This window comes from Rhipicephalus microplus, chromosome 5 (genome assembly GCF_043290135.1).
Source record: "Rhipicephalus microplus isolate Deutch F79 chromosome 5, USDA_Rmic, whole genome shotgun sequence".
Lineage (NCBI taxonomy): Eukaryota > Metazoa > Arthropoda > Arachnida > Ixodida > Ixodidae > Rhipicephalus > Rhipicephalus microplus.
Window position 1 is genome coordinate 68,553,321 of NC_134704.1, and position 22,140 is coordinate 68,575,460.

General features: G+C 48.7%; 1 protein-coding gene across 1 annotated transcript; it reads right to left on the bottom strand.

Annotated features, from left to right (window-relative positions):
* Nucleotides 1–514: 514 nt before the first annotated feature.
* On the bottom strand, nt 515–21,625 carry LOC119185706 (uncharacterized). The gene is made up of 2 exons (XM_075895637.1): nt 20,926–21,625; nt 515–1,225 (listed from the first exon to the last, which is right to left on the bottom strand). The coding sequence occupies exons 1-2, from the start codon at nt 21,322–21,324 to the stop codon at nt 998–1,000; spliced, it is 627 nt and encodes a 208-aa protein (XP_075751752.1). The 5' UTR covers nt 21,325–21,625; the 3' UTR covers nt 515–997.
* Between the last annotated feature and the right edge of the window lie 515 nt (nt 21,626–22,140).

Below are 22,140 nucleotides of genomic sequence, written 5' to 3' on the forward strand. Positions count from 1 at the left end.
TCTCTTGCTCAATAATTTTTTTCGTGTTCTTCTTGCACTTTTCGCCCAGAAGTATAATCCGATTGCCCTTTTATGCAGTAGGTTTACTTTTTCTTTTGTGCTTTCCATCCTGCCGTTACCAAGCAACGCGTGATGGTAATAAGATCTAAGTAGTACCTCATAGACGCCGTCAGAATCTATAACGTCACGACGATTGTAGCCAAAAATTCAAGGTGGCGTCGTCACACCTTCTTTTCTTGCGCATTTTCTAGCTGCCATAGCGTATCCTCGAGGCGAGCGCGGTGGTTTTGAAACTGCAAACGACTAATTTGCTAATGCGAGAAAAATCATTGCTTTTTATTGTTCCATCGAATGTGCATCTGTGTGCCTCCGATAGTACGCTCCGTTTAGAAGCAAATCAAGTTGATTCCAAGACGTCTTAACATAAGCACAACTTTGTTTTAGATGGAGCCTATTGAAATCGTAAATAAAAAATACCCCATCTCCCACTAAAGAGAACCATGCGAAGCAGCAATGGTGTTCCCTTGTGTTCGCACTTGTTTTTATTTGTATGTTTCCAACTACTATGTGGTTATGTAAATGAAAAGGAAGAGAAAGGTGCCGCCCGTAACTGTCTATCATTACGATGACACCTCAACAGTTCGGCATGGGAAAAGGGTAGTGGAAGTTGTGTATATGTTGTGTACCGCTTATGCTACCCCCCTCCCATTTGTGTGTAATACCGTGTGTGTACCACAAAGTGAACACCCAGTGCTGCTATGAGAATGCAGTGGAGCGAGCACGCGCAGCATTACATACAAGCGCACAGCTGTAACAGAACGATGAACGGGAGAGGAGAAACGAAGCGGTGGCAGCGCTTGGACACCTCCCCCCTCCCCCCGTTCCTCGCGCTAACGTGAGGTGAGGGGGCAAAGTTGGCAGATGCGCAGTGTGGGGGTGGACGGTCGCTAAGGGACGGACACAGCAGCGAGCAAAACCTGCCTCGCATCTAAAGAATTTACGCGACTCTCACGTACAGGACGGACGTGGTCTCGCTGCTGCTCACACTGCTGGTGATCGTGCTGCTGCTGGTGCAGCTCGTACAGCTGCTCGAGTCGCTGTCCATGTTGTAGTACCCGAACGGCGATCGCCGGCATGAATGACAGGGGCGCGACGGTGAGGTGATATACGGGAACACCGACGCCGAAGTGGCCGGCCACTCAGTCGTTTCGGTGGTATTCAGCCCCTGAAACCAATCGGCACGTTTGCGCATCATTAACTTGCGGTGGTTTTCCGGTGATATGCTTTGGCAGATGTCACGCACTTACGTTACGACTTCATTACGCCAAGTTAGCAATGTATAATGCCATTAAATTGACTAATTAACGGCTGAAAATTTTAAAGTGTTAATTAAACTACATTCAAAGTCAGAACCAGCAGAGGTATGGAAGGGGGCTGGAGCACCACCCCCAAAAATTTCTTCCTGCCCATTTGGCCCCCATCAAAAGCAAGCATACTGAAAACACAACGCATATGTCCCCAGCCTCTGTGCCCTCTGAAAGAACTAACTTGCCCCGGTAAAAAAAATCCTGGCGACGCACCTGACTATACATAGATTACAGGTGGCACAAAAGTAATAACATTGAAATATTACTCTTCAAAAGTAATAAAATTATTATAACAATAGCATCGTTGGTGCACTTCTTAGACTGCGAGCCATTGTCGACTTCTCTTACCTAGAGTTTGAGGACCAACCATGATGTCTTGTTCTGCAAGATTGAGAGTTCAGATACTACACGGCTTTTCCGTGCTCCACTTTCGTTCCCACACTCTAGTTTTGGCACTAAGATTAACTTCACCCTGGCTTGTTTCTAACATTGAAGCTGTAAAAACTCGAGGTAAAAAAAATGTCAGTATATCCACGGAGTGAATGATGGATAGTGGGGCGAAGCATTCGCCCGTCCATTTGTTCTTGCTTCCGTCCGTCCATGCATCCGTCTGTGTGGCCGTACATGCGTCCATCCGCCCGTCTGTGCGTGCGTCTGTTTGTGTGTCCATCCCTGCGTTCGTCCATGCATCCGCCCCTGCGTCCGTTCATGCGTCCATCCATGCATCTGCCTGTGTGTCCGTTCGTCCATCTATTTAACACTCCAAGTACCAACATATCGTATCTTTTCATCATATATTCTCCATAAGAAGCACCGCCAGCCAGCGGACATTCCAAGGACTAAACGAGAGGTGCCACACGCACACTTTCTTACGGCTTGCGCTTCGGGTCTACTTCCCACCTTTACCACCTCGAGTTCATGGAATATACAAGTTCACTGTATTCATGGCACTGCGGCCCAACGCTCGCTAAACCTTTCTAAAATCAAAAAATTGCCCGCAGCTTCCCTCGGGGAAACACTGAGGAGGATGCGGACCATATAATTGGTTAACGGGGTGTCAAAGTGCGACTTACTTGGGTCGATGGCTAAATTGGTTAACGTGGTTGTGAAATGGGGTGTTAAATTACGACTTACTTGGGTCGATGGCTAAATTGGTTAACGTGGTTGTAGGAGGGGGTGTTAAATGAGTGAACACGTACACACGTATGCGAAAGGGCGGCGCTGGTCGAAGGGACGTCGATCATTGTGTTTGTGGATTCGTTGGAATTCATTTCACCACGACCTTGGACGTCGACGCGCCGTACAAACCAACCGACGAGCGGCAACTGAGCAAGCGAGCGCCGACCTTGAGTATATATACAGCACGACGGCGCATTCACTGTCAGCTGTTGAATGTTCTCGAAGCGCGACGCCACATGCGCGTCCACTGGAGAATCAGGAGAATTGTAGATGTCGAACGCGGTGTGTAGAGGAGGAAGGGTGCACAGATGGTGGAGGAGTGAAGCGCGCGAGGTGTGTAGAGGAGGAAGGGATGCACAGATGGTGGAAGAGTGGGCGACGGCGCGACGGCGCATGCGCGCGCGTCAGCTGTCGAATGTTCGAGAAGCGGTGCGGACGGCGCGGACGGCGCACTACAAGGCGCGAGTATAAGATGCTTCCGCATCTAAAAGGTTTCGCCCAGCGAGTATAACGTAGCAACCTTTTATTGCCAGATAGTGCTCAATGTACATGCCAATGGCTGCTAATGGGAAATGAGAGACAGGAGAATTCGGTTTTTACGTTCTTACGGCTTGCGCTTCGTATCTACTTCCCACCTTCAACCGCCTCGAGTTCATGGTATATACTAGTTCAATGTATTCATGGCACTGCGGCTCAACGCTCGCTAAACCTTTCTAAAACTAAGCAGGTTACACACAGCGAGTATAACGTAGCAACCCTTCCTTGTCAGGTAGTACTCAATGTACATGCCAATGGCTGCTAATGGAGATCGCAGCGCGCGCGTTAACTAAAAACCGAATGCTCCTGTCTTTCATTCTCCCTTAGCAGCCATTGGCATGTACATTGAGCACTATCTTCTATTGTTCAGCAACGCACAGAAGAAATCTCTCACCGGCACCACCTTGGAGGTCAAAATGTTATACTTACTACACAATACAACAGCTGCGAGGGACGAATGAGAGCCGCTATAAAAAGCTTCGCCCCTAAAAATAAACTCCCAAGCATTTCCCCGAGGGTGAACATGGTTTAGTGCGAATACACGGGGTGATGCTATGAGGGGTATTTATTAATTCGCACTATTATATTTATTAATCACACTATGGCGCCTTTACGGTGCAATGGTTCCTGGGAATCGCAATTTGATCACACTGGGGAGTTTACGTTAACTCACTGGCGAATGCCAACGGATTTTAACTTTACTCTCCCTCACGACCCGCTCTCGACGGGAGACTGAGAGAGAAGGCGGACAGGCGAGAGAGAGAGGGGAGCGCGCGCAGCTGCAGCGAGCGAGGAGAGCGGAGGAGCGAGCGAAGGGGGAGGTAGTATAAGGCGCGTTACTGACACCGATAACAGCGTCGCGTCCGTGGCTCATTCGGTAGAGCGTCGCACTGCGGCCCTCCAAGTCCTCTTTCTTTTAAAGATAGAGAGAAGACTGTGGACGCCGCCGACGGCGGTGGATGGTTTGGGGTCGCTCATAAAGTGTATTCACACTTAAAAATTCCCCCGCCTCCCCGAAAAAAATTGTGAGGAAATGCAAATGCAGTGCACAGCGTCCATAATGGCATTTCGCACGTGGGAACTTAGTGTTAGAAGAATAATGCATGCTTTCTTTTTTTCATACACCGTGCAGCCAATAACACTGTTCGCTGCACGTGGCGTTTTTCAGTCGCGAAAAACGCGGTATGCGTTTCCAGCTCTTCTAGCTTGTGTGCACGGTTAAAAATGCTATCAAGTGAAAACATTTGCAGATCCCACATACAGTGGGATTCGATGATATGCGAAACACGAATGAAAAATGTGGATATGTAACTTTAAAATAAGCACAACGTTACGACGTGGAGGTAAATGATGCCATACATGACTTCCATGTCATTATCATGTTTGGATGTGTCGTTTACCTTCGTCATCTATTCACGTGATATGATACCAAATTTAATATATGTGGAGCTAGCAAAACAGCCGCGAGCACGCTATGTGAGTGGTATGTTGTCATGTTTTTACGTGACACGCGTGTCAGGATTATCATGCATTAGGCCAGTCATATATTTCGTCATCCATTGACGTTACGTAACACCAAATTTGGTATATGTGAGCTATAGCCAAACGGCCGCGAGCGCATCATGAAGAGCTCAATATACTCCAATGTAGAGTTGACGCGCGCGCACGCTAGGCACAGTGACGCTACGTTAGCAAAACGCTAGCTCTCTATAAGCTGCATGACAGCAGGCGCGACAAGATTCCGAAGGCACAGCCCGACGACAACCGCCGCGAAATGCAACATGCTGCATTTCGCGCCGATGCGTTACCCAGACAACACTGCGTCATCCTCTTTTCGTGACGGAGGGACGCCAGACGTGCTGAAATGCGCATGCGTCAAAGCAGCGCGGCTCGCGGCTGCGAGTATTTCGCAGGACCGGCGCCGGGCGGTCAACGCCAACGTGACGCGGCTAAATGAATGCCAGCGAGCACGCGCACCGCGTCACGTCGAAATGTATTGGAGGCTTGACTGTTGCATGTAGTCATGTCCTCACATGACACGCATCTCATGATTATCATTTTTGCACCAGCAACATACCTTCGCCATCCATTGGCGTCACGTAATACCAAATTCGGCATATGTGAAGCTAGCAAAACAGCCGCGATCGCATCATGAGCGTGGCATGTAGTCGTGTTATCACATGACACGCATGTCATGATAATCATGTTTGGATGTTTCATTTACTTATGTCGTCCGTTCGCGTCTGGTAATACCGAGTTTCGTACATGTGAAGCTAGCAAAACGGCCGCGATCTCATAATGAGCGTAGCATGTAGTCATGTTGTTCCATGATACCCGTGTCAAGTTTATCATGTTTGCACCAGTATCATACCTTCGTCATCCATTCACGTCCCGAAATACCAAATTTGGTATAACTGAAGCTAGCGGAACGGCCGCCAGCCACCATGAGCATGGCATGTAGTCATGTTGTTACATGACATGGATCTCATGATTATCATGTTTGCACGAGTCACATACCTTAGTCATCCATTCACGTACTGTAATACCAAATTCGGTATATGTGACGCTAGCGAAACGGCCGTGAGCGCATCATGAATGTGCATGTAGTCATGTTGTTACATGACACGCATGTCATAATCTTCATGTTACGGTGTGTCTCTTGTCCTCGCCATGCAAGCATGCCATACCAGTTTTGCAACATGCCATGTGAACGAAACCACCGCAAGAGCTGCCGGACCATGAAATATAAATCATGACTTTTAAGAAAACATGTCATAATTTTCATGTTATGACTCATCAAATATGTTCTTCATAGTCATGGTATGCCATAGCAGGTTTGGTATCGATACCGTTATCCAAATGGCCAGGAGAGCAAAAAGTCGTAGGTGGCTAGATAGATAGATAGATAGATAGATAGATAGATAGATAGATAGATAGATAGATAGATAGATAGATAGATAGATAGATAGATAGATAGATAGATAGATAGATAGATAGATAGATAGATAGATAGATAGATAGATAGATAGATAGATAGATAGATAGATAGATAGATAGATAGATAGATAGATTCAAAGTCGCCGTAGTTCCCTAAGAAATGCTTCGCATTTAAAAAGGGGTAACAATTTTGTGTAGTTCGTAATTGAATAGGAGGGCTTAAAGCCGTTTTTTGGACTACAACTGTATGAAGCATTTTCCGTTTAGAACAAGTGGTTAACGACTATGAGTACCTGGTACTCTACTATGAGAGGGCATTATGCCTTCCCGTGGGCCACAAACTTGATGGGGCAGTGTCAATCGTGACAAACATCTTCAAAAGGGGGGGGGGGGAATAGAAAAAAGTGGGTAACAAATTAGAGTACAGGCTACTCTATTATGGGAGAGCATAAAGCCGTCCCGTGGGCCTCAATGGCCAAGCTGCTGTATAAGCGTTTAGAAAAAGTAGTTAACGACTCAGAGCACTCGGTACTCTACTATGGGAGAGCTTAAAGCCGTCCCCGGAAATTCAGTCACATAGTGCTATGCGGCATAATTTGGTGACGGTGTTGTGCACAGAAATTGAACGCTGACGACTCTAACCAAGTGCAACCCTAAAATATATCCCGGTCATACGCGTGCTCTTGTCCCAGTTTTCTAAATAAATAACGTCTTTTCATTCAGAGAATTGTCTTGAAATCAGCCGCTTTTGATACGGCGACTTGATCTTTTATTGCATTTAGTCGTTGTTTGACGTCACATTTCAATGTTGCTTGAATATGGTCGCATGAGCTTTGCTGGTTCCTGGGTTAAATAAAGTGTTGCGCTGCTAAGCACGTGAATTAAGGTCCCAATGCGGGCGCGGAGAATAGAAGCAGTTAGGAAGGAGCACGCGAAATGCAAGAGAAAAATAAAAGAAAAAAATGGCAGCATATCCACGGAGTGGAGAGACGCTGCTCTCGTCGGAGCGAGTGGACGCGCGTCGTGTCGGCTCCGGTTTCAACGAATGTTTTGCAGCGGAAGTCACCTAGAAGCCCACAAGACTTTGGTACCCGCGTACTCAGCTTGTCATCAGGAATCGACCGGCACCAAGTTCCAGGATGGGACTTGAATTTTGACACCTTTACCGACGCATTTTTGTCAACCACGCTGGCGAGAGAGATAGGCCTAACGCCTGCCAAGCCACCGGCAGCGCAGCTGCCAGAGCCGCTGCTGCCTAGGCCGGCCTAGCTCTGCGGACACCAAGAAACACCGGTCGGCGCGTTTGACGCGTCCGACTTTTTGAGAAGAAATGGAGGTCACTGTGGAGGGAGAACCCATTTCTCGTGAAGAAATCGAAGAAAGTACAGGATGGAGCACCTTAGGATCAAAGAAGTCGACCCGCGGGCAATCACTAGAACCCGGTGCGGATTCTCCACGAGGGAATGACAGCAGGAAACGGCGTGAGCAATGCCTGAGTCAAATAACAAGATTAAGCCGTATGCCTCCACTGCCCCGAGGTGACTACAAGATCATCATCCGACCTAAAGGCGGCCTTCGACTCACCGATCATGGAGCCGCCCGACTGGCGACTAGCATTTACCACGCCGCTGAAATTCCGAGAGACGCAAAAGATGAGCACACAATATGCCCAAATTTCCTGCAAAATATCATCGTTGTGAGCACACCCATCGAGGCGCATGCTAATAGATACCAGAAAATCTCTCGCATTGTGGTCAGCAACAAGACGTACGATACAAGCGCATATGAAGCAGCACCAGACGGTACGTCAAAAGGCGTGATACGTGATATCCCGTTGGAAGATACTGCCCGAGATATTACAGCTAATGTGATTACAACAAAGAACCCTACAGCCATCGCTGCAAAACGCCTCAGCAACACAACGACGGTGATCGTATTGTTCGCTGGTCTTCGCGTGCCAACATACGTTCGATACGTTGGGGCAATGTTGAAGTGCTCTCTTTACCGCAAACAGATAGAGACGTGTTACCAATGCGGTCGCCTGGGGCACCGCGCAGATGTATGCCCAAACCCGAAAGACCACGTGTGCCGTGGCTGTGGTACGACCGACCCCCCGCAAGGTCACCAATGCCAGCCCACTTGTCAACTATGCGGCGGCGACCATCAGACGGCCGAGAAGGCGTGCAGGGCACGTTACAAGACGCCGTACTTGGTGAAACGCCGGCGATGGGAGCGACAACAACAATACGAAGACTACCCGACGAAGCCAACGCCTGTCGGCAACAGCCTCGGGCAGCGGGACCTACCCCTACCCGGAAGCCCGGAAAGAAAGCCTGGTCGAGATCTCGGTCACGGTCTCGGTCGCGGTCTCACCCCCAGCCCCGCTCCCGGCACCGCTCCTGGCCCCACTCCCGGCCCCGCTCCCGGCCCCGCTCCCGGCGCCGCTCCCGGTCGCAGTCAACATCTCGGAGCCGTACACCTGGACCTGGCGTAACCTTCAAGGTGGGCTGGGTAGACGTAGTCAAGGGGGCGCGCTCGGGGTCTGAGGAGGCCACTTCTCAAGGCAAACTTGATAAATTAGAGGCTGAAATAGCACAGCTAAAGCAGATGTTAGCACAATGTAACCAGAAAATGGCAGCTTTAGGAGAGGAAAACAGGCTCCTCAAGGAGGAGGTCCACCACTATAAAAAAACAAAGCATGCTCCACCAGTAGTACCACCGCTCTTAGCTGTTACACCCAGTGAAAAAATGGAGGAAGGTACAACACCACCACCTCCCAAGCGCAGAGCCCAAACCTAGGCCAATGAATACAAACCCGCACGCGTGACGCCCGAGAATAAAATCCTGAAGGAAGTTCAGCAATCAGTCAAAGAATTAAATGATTGGATTAGCAACGCATCCCGACTGATCTCAACCCTTACTGACCGCGTAGAGACTATAGCTAATATTACCCAGCAACAAAACGAACACCTACAACAGCGACTCATCGCTGTGGATGCTGGAATCACCCCTCTGCCACCTAGCGGACTGGACCTTACAGCGAATGTAAAGCAACCTTCTTCGTCGGCATTCAGTGTGATACAGCCGGCGAACTTTCCTACCCCCTGCATCTCATCATAGCTAGAAATCACGCCTACACAATTTGGCAATGGAATTGTAGAAGCTACGCGAATAAGCAAGCAAATCTTCACCAATACCTTAAGGGGAAAGTTAAGCCCGATATCATTTTATTGCAGGAGACACATTGTCTCGCTAAATTGGCAGGCTACCGCTCGATCGGACATGCCAACCGGGAGACGACTGTCCTTACCACCCTAGTTAGACGAAACCTTACGTTCACGCAACACGACACGGAAATTACCAATATAGACTATATATTTATTGAACTCGTTCCGCAACGCAAGACACAGGAAAGTCTTTTTATACTAAACATATACAGCAACCCTAAACAAAAAAAGCACAGATTTCTCACACTCTTTAAACGCGCCCTCAGCATCGCTGGCCAAAATCCCATCTTAATAGCGGGGGACTTCAACGCACCACACACTGCCTGGGGATACCCTTATGTGTTTCCTAAAAGTAGGGCCCTCTGGTTTGACTCGCAGCAAGAAGGATTAGCTCTATCACCAACCCTAGCACACCCACACGTGCGGGCACTAGCCCCAGTAAAGACACAACACAACGCCTGATCTGACGTTCCCGAGAAACACATCAGCAGCCACCTGGAAAAATGCCCTAGAGGACCTGGGTAGCGACCACTACACCATCGAGGTACATGTTCAAGGTGGCCCACGTAAACCCACGGGAAAAGAGCTAATACCCCTGTCACACGGGCACTTAAAAGTCTTTTAAGTAAGCGCTCTTTTTCCGAAAAGGAGTTCCTGACAGCAGACACACGGCACAGAGCGAACTCCTTTTCAGAAGCGGTCTTTTTCGTAAACGGCGTTCGTCGATCTCTTTTACGGCTCCGAATGAGTAGCCTCGAAACCAGTGGGCGCCAGCAATTTTCGAGTGGTGGGAAAAAAAGAGCGAATGCTTATTTTTCTGTCACCAAAACTCTTTGTAAAAACAAATTTCATATCCTGCAGAAGGTGTAATGAACTCTTTTAATGGTTATTTCCTTTTCTACTCTCGTAAGCAGCTACAACGCGTCGGCAATATCACGTGGTGACGCTCGGTCTTGCGCTGCTTTATCCTCTCCTTGGCGGCTTTTGCAGCGTCTGCCTCGCTTTCCAGAGCGAGAAGGCAGGCCTTGAGGCTTGCGATCCTCGCTTTTTCTCCCGTACGGTCGCCCATAACGTGTCGAGAGCAGTCGACAGCAGCGAAAAACAAATACGGTAAATAAAAGCACAGTGGTGCCAGACGGACTTGTGCACGTCGCTAGTTATGGGAATGCTTCCTTATCTAGTGCAAAATAACATTCACATTGGTGTCTCTTCATCTCTTATTCTTAAATTTATTTGAAGAAACGAGCAGTGCAACAAGTCTTTAATTTGTACATCGTGATACATCGTTTAATTTTCATTGCTTCTCTTTTAACTGCTAGCGCCACGCTTTCGCTAGCGTCTTCGAACGAAAACACTAAAAGGAGATCGTTGCTGCCGTGTGTCTGCGCCGCAAACACCTCTTTGTTAAAAGTCTTTCAACTTCGTAAAAGACCGCTTACTTAAAAGACTTTTTGCGCGCCCGTGTGACACAGGTATAAAGTTGGTAGACTGAACCCAGTTCCGCAAATCACGTGAGAACCAGGTCCAACCCATCAGCGACATAGAGGACTGGATACACACGCTTAAACAGGATATTAATAATGCCACCCGAATCGTACCTCCCGAGGCACACCTCAAAGAGATCGATAGCCGGCTCCTCCACATGTGGGAGGCAAAGCAATCGCTCCAAAGAGGTGGAAGACACAGAAACACAACAGAAACCTCAAGTAACGCATAGCACTCCTCAACACAGAGATAGAGATGTATGCAACACAGCTAAGCCGGCAACACTGGGATGAAACCTGCGATGCGATGGACAGGCAGCTAAGTCTTAGTAAATCTTGGCATTTTCTACGGTTCCTGCTCGACCCAGAAGACAGCGAAACCGCCAAACGACAAACCATCAACAAACTAATACATGCTTACAAGGGCACCGACGAGGAGTTTCTTAGGGAGGTAGAGCTCAAATATATCTCTCAGGCTCCTACTCAGCAGCATCCAGATTATACGGGCCAGATCAACACTACTCTATACGAAGAATTCACCGAAGCGGATATCCGTGCCGCCCTACAAAAACTTAACACCAAATCTGCACCAGGTCCGGATAACATCACGAATAAGATGACACGCAATTTGGACGATGAGTCGATCACGCATATCACAGACTATATTAATAACTGCTGGAACACCGGAATCTTGCCCCCGCATTGGAAAACGGCCAAGGTGATTCTGATTCCGAAACCAGGCAAACCACTGAATACTGACAATCTTAGGCCCATCTCCTTAACATCTTGCATAGGCAAATTGATGGAACACGCTTTCCTGGCTAGACTGACAAATTACCTCGAAGACAATGATTTTTTCCCACACACCATGATCGGCTTCCGCAGGCATCTTTCAACGCAGGGTGCCATATGTTGCAGCTTATGCATCACATCATAGACAGTACGGGACGCTCCACTAAGGGCATACTTGGTCTTGATCTGAAGTAGGCTTTTGACTCTGTCACGCATAGCACCATTCTAAATCAGGTCAATACCCTAAGCTTGGGGCTTCGCACGTGCAACTATATTAGGGCATTTCTTACGGGCAGAACGGCCACGATCACTGTGGGAGCACTCAGGTCGTCCGAAATAACCATAGGAAGTGCGGGCACCCCGCAGGGTTCCGTGATATCTCCCATGTTGTTTAACCTCACCCTCATTGGTCTTCCTTAAAAACTTCAAACCATCCAAGGACTTCATCACACTATTTACGCCGACGACATCACCCTGTGGGTGTACGACGGCAGTGACGGTTCCATTGAACAGAGATTACAGGGGGGGTTGACACAGTCGAACAGTATTTACAAGAAACTGGACTATCCTGCTCGGCGGAGAAATCTGAGCTACTGCTATATCGCCCTACACTTAGAGGTCGGCCACCCAAACAACATCCCCAAGCGCAGGCACACGCTGATATAAAACTCACTACAAGCGATGGTCACGCCATACCAACCGTGAACAAAATCAGAGTGCTAGGTTTGATCATAGAAAGTAAGGGTACAAACGGAGAGACAGTTCGCAACATTGAAGCCAGAGTGTCTATTACGATGTGCCTCATTAGGCGCATTACCAATAAACACAAAGGCATGAAAGAGGCCAGCATCATCCGTTTGATCCAAGCGTTTTTTCTAACTCACATCACCTATACGGTGGCGTACCACCGATGGTTCACCGCGGAAAAGTCAAAACTCAACAGTCTAATTAGGAAAATTTACAAACAAGCGCTAGGTTTGCCTCAAAACACCAGCACCTAACTACTCTTTCAACTTGGTTTACACAATACCCTTGAGGAACCTATTGAGGCGCAACAAATCTCCCAATTCGAGCGTTTAGCCAAGACTAAGCCAGGCTGCCAGATTCTATGTAATCTCGGTATTACTTACCACTCTCAACACGGAGAGAAACACGACATACCACGCACTATCCGTGCTAAGCTAACAGTACCACCCATACCAAGAAACATGCACCCTGAACACAACAAGGGCAGACGTGTCAGTAGAGCCAGGACCATGTCAAACATGTTTGGGCGCAATGCATGAGGCAGTCTTTGTCGACGCAGCACGCTACCAGGAACGTCACTACTTCGTGGCTGCTGTCGTAGACCGCACACAACAATGCCAAAGCAGCGCGTCAATCATCACACGGAACGTAGAAACGGCAGAGGAAGTGGCTATCGCGATGGCCATAGCCCACACTAACGCCTCATGCGTAATCAGCGACTCGCAGACAGCCGTTCGAAACTACGCCAGCGGCAGAATCTCCACCGAGGCATTGTGAATTCTTAATACAGGCAAAATTCACGAGGCGGACAAATACGTACACATATTGTGGTTCCCTGCCCACACACTACTAGGTAACGCGGAGGCCATACCGAATGAAGTGGCGCACAACGTGGCTCGAGGTCTTACGTTCCGAGTCACGTCAGACGAAGCGGCCACCCAAACGGGTCTTTCTGCGCCGGTGTGGGAATGGGATGATCGGCTCACTAAATTTAATGACATAATTCAACACTATCGACTGCAAAGGTGGGAGTACCCTCCGCCTCACTCCAAGCTAAATCGGGCCCAGTCCGTTCAGTGTTGACAGCTATACAAACACGCACATACACGAACCCTGTCATCATGCACCACATATATCCTGACGTCTATAGTTTTAATCTATGCCAGAACTGTACCACCAGAGCCACTCTCGACCATATCCTATGGGAATGTCCAGCATTAGTCAGAAATTCTGGGGTCGCGGCCTCCAATGAAGACCTTCGGGCGCGTTGGCGGACTGCGCTGCTCAGTTCGGGCCTGGACAAACAACTTTGGGCGATCCAGCAGGCCAAGGAAGCTGCCGGGAGACATGGTCTCTCCGTTGGCCCCTAGGTGGGCGCCCATCCCAGCGATCTGCCAGAAATAATAAAGTCTATCTCTCTCTCTCACATACAGTGGGAATTGATGATATGCGAAACACGAATGAAAATTGTTGATATGTCACTTTAAAATAAGCACAACGTTACGACGTGGAGGCAAATGATGCCACACAAGACTTCCGTGTCATTATCATGTTTGGATGTGTCGTTTACCTTCTTCATCTATTCACGTCACATGATACCAAATTTAATATATGTGGAGCTAGCAAAACGGCCACGAGCACGCTATGTGAGTGAAATGTTGTCATGTTTTTACGTAACACGCGTGTCAGGATTATTATGCATTGCACCAGTCATATATTTCGTCATCCATTGACGTTACGTAACACCAAATTTGGTATATGTGAGCTATAGCCAAACGGCCGCGAGTGCATCATGAAGAGCTCAATATACTCCAATGTAGCGTTGACGCGCGTGCACGCTAGGCACAGTGACGCTACGTTAGCAAAACGCTAGCACTCTATAAGCTGCATGACAGTAGGCGCGACAAGATTCCGTAGGCATGGCCCGACGACAACCGCCGTGAAATGCGACATGCTGCATTTCGCGCCGATGCGTTACCCAGACAACACTGCGACATCCACTTTTAGTGACGGAGGGACGCCAGACGTGCTGAAATGCGCATGCGTCAAAGCAGCGCGGCTCGCGGCTGCGAGTATTTCGCAGGACCGGCGCCGGGCGTGTCAACGCCGGCGTGACGCGGCTAAATGAACGCCGGCGAGCACGCGCACCGCGTCACGTCGAAATGTATTGGAGCCTTGACTGTGGCTTGTAGTCATGTTCTCACATGACACGCCTCTCATGATTATCATGTTTGCACCAGCAACATACCTTCGCCATCCATTGGCGTTACGTAATACCAAATTCGGCATATGTGAAGCTAGCAAAACAGCCGCGATCACATCATGAGCGTGGCATGTAGTCGCGTTGTCCATTACACGCATGTCATGATAATCATGTTTGAATGTGTCATTTACTTATGTCGTACGTTCGCGTCTCATAATACCGAATTTGGTACATGTGAAGCTAGCAAAACGGCCGCGAGCGCATAATGAGCGTAGCATGTAGTCATGTTGTTCCATGACACCCATCTCATGTTTATCATGTTTGCCCCAGTATCATACCTTCGTCTTCCATTCACGTCCCGAAATACCAAATTAGGTATAACTGAAGCTAGCGGAACGGCCGCCAGCGCATCATGAGCGTGGCATGTAGTCATGTTGTTAAATGACACGGATCTCATGATTATCATGTTTGCACCAGTGACATACCTTTGTCATCCATTCACGTACTGTAATACCAAATTCGGTATATGTGACGCTAGCGAAATGGCCGGGAGCGCATCATGAGTGTGGCATGTAGTCATGTTGTGACATGACACGCATGTCATGATTTTCATGTTAGGGTGTGTTTCTTGTGCTCGCCATACCAGCATGCCATACTAGTTTTGCAACATGCCATGTGAACGAAACCACCGCAAGAGCTGCCGGACCATGAAATGTAAATCATGTTTTTTAAGACATACGTGTCATAACTTTCATGTTATGACTCATCAAATATGTTCTTCATACAGTCATGTTATGCCATACCAAGTTTGGTATCGATACCATTATCTAAATGACCAGGAGAGCAAAAAGTCGTAGGTGGATAGATAGATAGATAGATAGATAGATAGATAGATAGATAGATAGATAGATAGATAGATAGATAGATAGATAGATAGATAGATAGATAGATAGATAGATAGATAGATAGACAGACAGACAGACAGACAGACAGACAGACAGATAGATAGATAGATAGATAGATAGATAGATAGATATATAGATAGATAGATAGATAGATAGATAGATAGATAGATAGATAGATAGATAGATAGATAGATAGATAGATAGATAGATAGATAGATAGATAGATAGATAGATAGATAGATAGATAGATAGATAGATAGATTCAAAGTCGCCGTAGTTCGCTAAGAAATGCTTCGCATTTAAAAGGGGGTAACGATTTTGAGTAGTTCGTACTTGGATAGGAGGGCTTAAAGCCGTTTTTTGGACTACAACTGTATGAAGTATTTTTCGTTTAGAACGAGTGGTTAACGACTATGAGTACTTGGTACTCTACTATGAGAGAGCATTATGCCTTTCCGTGGGCCACAAACTTGATGGGGCCGTGTCAATCGTAACGAACATCTTGAAAAGAGGGGGGGAGGGGAGATAGAAAAAAGTGGGTAACAATTTAGAGTACAGCGTACTCTACTATGGGAGAGCTTAAAGCCGTCCCGTAGGCCTGAATGCCCCAAACTGCGAGATATACTGCTATGCCGCACATTTTGGCGGCGGTGTTGTGCACATATTTGAACGCTGACGACTCTAACCAAGTGCAACCCATAAATATATCCCGGTCAGACGCGTGCTCTTGTATCAGTTTTCTGAATAAATAACGTCTTTTCATTGAGAGACTTGTCTTGAAATCAGCCACTTTTGATACGGCAACTCGATCTTTTATTGAATTTAGTCGTTGTTAGACGTCACAATTCAATGTTGCTTGAAAACGATTTCATGACCTTTGCTGTTGCCTAGGACAAATAAAGTGTGGCGCTGCTAAGCACGTGAATGAAGGTCCCAATGCGGGCGCGGAGAATAGAAGCATTTAGGAAGGAGCACGCGAAAGGCAAGAGAAAAATAAAAGAAAATAAGAAAGAAATAAAGGTAAAGAAATCGAAAAGAAAGAGATAAAGAAAGGAAGGACAAAGGAAACAGCAGTTGTACGATCTGCACGTACACGACAAGCTTCTCTCCATACTTTTTCCGATTGGATTGGATAAACATTTATTTCGTCTTCCAAAACACAGCCGAAGCTCTCAAAATTCTGAGAAAGAGCCAAGCTCCGCTTCCTTACAGCTGCGTGGTATGATGCCGGAGCACGAGGGGCTCGAAGGAAATGAAGCGTCTCACGCAGCAGCCCGCTGTCACGTCAACCGGGCCCTTCTCAGCGCCTCGCTTGACCCGCGGCTTGCCAGCGCTGCAGAAGAAGTGGAGACCGTACCACCAACATACAATGCCATCCTACAACACCCTCGTCTAGCTCGCAGGGTGTACCCGCCACCTCACCCCCAGCTGACTAAAGAAGAGGCAACAGTATTTCGGAGACTTCAAGCTAACACCTATACACACGGCACCTGCTGCATAGAATCTACCCAACGGTATACGCCTACGACTGCCCGATATGCGACGTGCCAGACTCACTGGCCCACCTACTACTCGAGTGCCCGTGGCGCCACGAAGATGCCAATACCAAGTCCGCAACGACTGCACGTATCGACCCCCTAGCCGAGACGTGGGAGGCCAAGATTGCCGCACGTGACCTAGACGACCAACGAGGACTTGTGGCCAGGGCCCGGGAGGCGATTGCAGCCAGAATATTCCTGAAATTAGGGACCCACCCACCAAGGGTGACCCCGAACTCACAAACTCGAAAACACTGTTTTGAAAAATAAATGTTTATTTCATCATCATCATCCAAAACACAGATCACTGTAAGAGGCCTCTCATTTTTTTTTTCACTCCTTTTCACTGTCACCCGTTGTGTGCATGGACGCGTCACACGCTATTGTAGGGTCGTGGCGACTTACGTCGCACCATGAGCTCCACCGAACTGAATACGTGGCTAATCGGTAATGTGAGCGTACCTAAGACAAGCTTGGAGGCAACGTGATTGTGGCCTATGGCGGAGACGCTCATTACTCTGCGATTGTGTTAATGTGTGGGTTGCGTCACAATTTCGAAGAGATTCACGTGGCAGTAATGAAGTATCGGCGCTTTTTTGTCTGCTTAGATAAGGTAGAGCCAGATAGGGATAGTGCTGTGGCTGTGTAAGTAAAGAGAAGGAAGCGCCAGCTAAAATAAAAAAAAATTGTCAGATCCCACGTACAGTGAGAATTGATGCTATGCGAAGCACTAATGAGAAATGTTGATTTGTCACTTTAAAAACAGTAGAAGGTTAAGAGGTGGACATAAATGATGCCGTACATGACTTCCGTGTCATGATTATCATGTTTGGATGTGCTGTTTACCTTCGCCATGTGTTCTCGTTACGTGATGCCAAATTTAGTATATCCGGAGCTAGCGAAACGGCCGCGAGCACGCTATGAGCGTGGTATGTTGTCATGTTCTTACATGACGCGTGTGTCAGGGTCATCATGTTTGCACCAGTCATATTATTCGTCATTCACTGACGTCACGCAAAATCAATTTTGTATATGCGGAGCCACCAAAACGGCCGCGAGCGCATCATGAAGGGCTCAATATGCTCCAATATAGCGTTGACGTGTGCGCGCGCTGTGCATAGCGATGCTACGTTAGCAAAACGCGAGCACTCCATAGTGTGACACCAGGCGCGACCAGCGCGACCAGCGCCCGTCGGCGCGGTCCGATGGCAACCGGCGCGAAATGCGACATGCTGCGTTTCGCGACGATGCGTTACCCAGATGTAGTTTCCTAAAATTAACTAGAGGGGACTCTGGCGCTGCGATCGTTCAGCGACCATGGGAATGATGGGTAGTACACACATTTGCCAAGTCTTCATACTTGCGGGCGGCGAATCGTACGCTAGCGGCTTCGTTTATTGCTGGTTATGGTTTTGTTTTAAAGGAAAGACCGAAGCCTTTTGAACTTTGTGACCCGATTCGAAATGATGAGCCTAAAAGAATAAGGTTGTGAAGCGCGAACGCTGGACATTCACTATTTTAGAGGCGAAGCTTTTTATAGCGGCACCCGTTCGTTCTCCGTAGTATGTAACAAGTATAACATTTTGACCTCCAAGGTGGTGCCGGTGAGAGACTTCTTCTGTGCGTTGTTGAACAATAAAAAATAGTGCTCGATGTACATGTCAATGGCTGCTAATGGGAAATGAGAGACAGGAGCATTCGGCTTTTAGTTAACGCGCAGGCTGTGATCACCATTAGCAGCCATTGGCATGTACATTGAGCACTATCTGACAAGAGAGTGTTCCTACGTTATACTCGCTGGGTGTAACCTCCTTAGCTTTAGAAAGGTCACGGTGTGAAAGGTTTAGCGAGCGTAGCGAGCGTTGAGCCGCAGTGCCATTCATGAATACAATGAACTTGTATAGACCATGAATGAACTCGAGGTGGTTAAAAATGGGAAGTAGATACGAAGCGCAAGCCGTAAGAAAGTAAAAGCCGAATTCTCCGCCTCTCATTTCCCATTAGCAGCCATTGGCATGTACATTGAGCCCTGACTGAAAAAGCTTGCTACGTAATACTCGCTGGGCGTAACCTCCTTGGTTTTCGAAAGGTTTAGCGAGCGTTCGGCCGCAGTGCCATGAATACAGTGAACTAGTATATACCATGAACTCGAGGTGGTTAAAGGTGGGAAGTGGACCCGAAGCGCAAGCCGTAAGAAAGTGTGCGTGTGCCGCCTCTCGTTTAGTCCTTGGAATGTCCGCTGGATGGCGGTGCTTCTATATGGGGAATAGGGAGCCTACATGAACGGCCGTTTTTAGGGTGGAGACATCTTAATAAGTGCCTTCAAGAAACTCAGCCAAAACCAGGCGGGCAACGGGGCACGCTGTTGCCAGCTTCCACCAAATTCAGCATAATTTTCTGTGCGCCGCCATTTTGGAGCCAGCCGCCGCTTCCTCCAGCTACGCGAAGTACGGCGCAACAAAAAGGAGCCGACCGTGTGACGTAACAACACACAACACCTGGACTTTTGACAGCGGCGGTTCTCAGGGTCGTGTAAGCGACCCAGTTCTCAAAGTGAGCGCACGAAGAAATTCGCAGCCCACACACAAACACTTGCGACATAATACTGAGGTTACGCTGACACGAACGCAAGCGTGGCAACAGCTCAGACTAGCCAGCGCGTCTCCGTACGAACGCGCGGACGCGTCCCGTTTGTGGGCTTCCTACTCGCAATGCGTGGACGCAGCAACGACAACTTCGGTTATCTACTCATTCGCGAACACCGCGAAACACATATACGTGTGCCGCAGGAAAAAACAGTGAATGAAATACGCAGTACTCACAGAGCAAATACGAGACGCACTGGTGGGCTCCCAGCCGTCTCGCTTCACTTGAGCCAGCCATAGTTGTCAGCCAGGGCTCGCTGGGAAGCGGAACATTCGCACCCCCTTTCTGTTGTGGTTAGTGCAGAGCGGTACGCAGCATCCAGGCATTCTAAGGCTTCACCGGCAGCGTTCAACACGCTACCGCAACGTTCGACGCCGTATTATTGAGAACTAAACACAACCGGGCGTAGACGCAGTGCGGGCACCAAGATGGGGCGACAGCGCGACGTTGCTGCCTGGCAACATTGTGTTTTGGCGGGCGGCGGTGCGTTGGCGGCATGTAGTCGGTCAAAGGCTGACATCACCCTAAACACGGCCGTTCATGTAGGCTCCCTAATGGGGAATATATGATGAAAAGATGCGAGATGGTGGTACTTGGAGTGTTGAATAGATGGACGAACGGACACATAGAGATGCATGGATGGACGCATGAACGGACGCAGGGGCGGTTGCATGGACGAACGCAGGAACGGACGCACGAACAGAAGCACGCACGGACGGGCTGATGGACGCATGGACGGTCACACTGACGGACGCATGGATGGACGGAAGCAAGAACGAATGGACGGACGAATTCTTCGCCCCACTCTCCATCATTCACTCCGTGGATATGCTGCCATTTTTTTGTTTCTTTCGTTAAGTACCCCATGCGGTCTCTACTAGCTGAAACACCACCACGGAACGAAAACTCATATTCCAGCGTCGGCGTCCAGGTTTTCAGTGTGGCTAGGTCGGTATCGATATGTTTTTGCAACCCTGATGCGTATTCCCAGTTAGAAATTACCTATACCTGGAATATGAGAAATGCGGTCTTTCAAATGGCAATGTTAGGTGACATTTTGCTGGGTCGCAGTGATATGACTTAACCGGGCTGCTGCCAAATATGACCGAATCAACACAAGTTTGATGCTTTAAAACATTACATGTATGCTTGCCGGAACCACGGAACGCCTCCGAATTATCCGATTTTGCGAATCAGCTGGTGCCGAATTAACTAGCTTTTTTTGTACAGCGAAGAGGCAGATATTGCAGTATTGCATCATTTCTCACCGTTGTTCTCTCGTAAGCTATTTGTACCTCGCTAACCTTCTGTGTCGCGTCCTCGAAAGGAATCGTCATATAATAGTAAATAAATCTCAACTTACGGTCTGTCTTCCGAGCCCCTGGTGCAAGGTTCCAAGCACCTCGAGCAGTGTCGTTTCCTGTTCCTGGTCATCTGACAGAGCAGGGATCACCGGCGTCGTGTTGGCGGCCGGCAAAGTCGGCCTCAACTGCCCTTCCGACTGGCAGACTCGACGCACCATCGCGCGTCGCCGCTGGTGTCGTTTGCACAGCGTGTCCTTGTCCCGCAACGTCCGCGGATGGCTGGAGTTGATGCTGTACGTGAGGTGCTCCACGGACACGTCTTCAGCGGGGCGCGGAGCTCGAGCAGAGTTTGGCACGTCGTCAGTGGCATAGGCGTTGCCGGCGGTCGTCGTGCGGCGGAAATCTTTGTCGCGGTGCGCTGTGGTGTTCGCGGTTCCCTCGGAAACCCATCGCCTCATCGTCGTAAGTCGCGAGAATCTCCAACAAGCTGTCGACTTGTGCAGCACGCGGCTAACGGGATAACGTGCCGCCTTGCGCGTGGATTCGTGGTGGTGATGATCATAATTATCTTGTGGGCACTGCAGCCATGCGCATCCGCCTACTATTTTGTCGTGATGTTTCGTTCAGTTTCGGTTTTTATTTCAAATGTTATGTGGTGCCTTTTGTGACAGTGTTTTGTATCAAATGTATATATCTGTAAATAAAGGAGTTGGTTACTGCACCCGGTGCGAGGCCGATAGACGTGCTTCTTCTCTAGGGCTGCGCGCCGAGTTAGAGTGAATTTGGAGAGTGTCCAAAGTGCAGGCTCCCGCGTTGACCTTTTGCCGTGAACATCCGCGCCGCGCCACTGCTGCGCCCGACCCGTGGCTATTTGTACCTCAAAAGCCATCAAAGAGAAGGTAAGAGGTGACAAGCCATCAAAGAGAGGGTTGTAGCCATCAAAGAGAGGGTAAGAGGTGACAAGAGGGTTGCGGTAGGGGCGTTCCCAGGACGCAAGCTGGAAGCAGTCATGAGGCAAGCGAGCGCAAAGCTCAAAACGACGGCTGATAGACGAAACCTCGTGATAATTTCAGGCGGTTTAAACGATGTCCTCAATGAAGATGCAGAAGGACTAGCAGCCACACTGGCGAAAGGCGTTGATGACATGCGCGCCACTTCTCCTAAGGTACAGGTAGTTATATGCACGATACCGGAGGTACCGGTGCGTGATAGCAACCTGCATAGAGCGGTGGTCAACGCAAACCAAGAGATATGGCGGATGAGTCGAGAGAAAG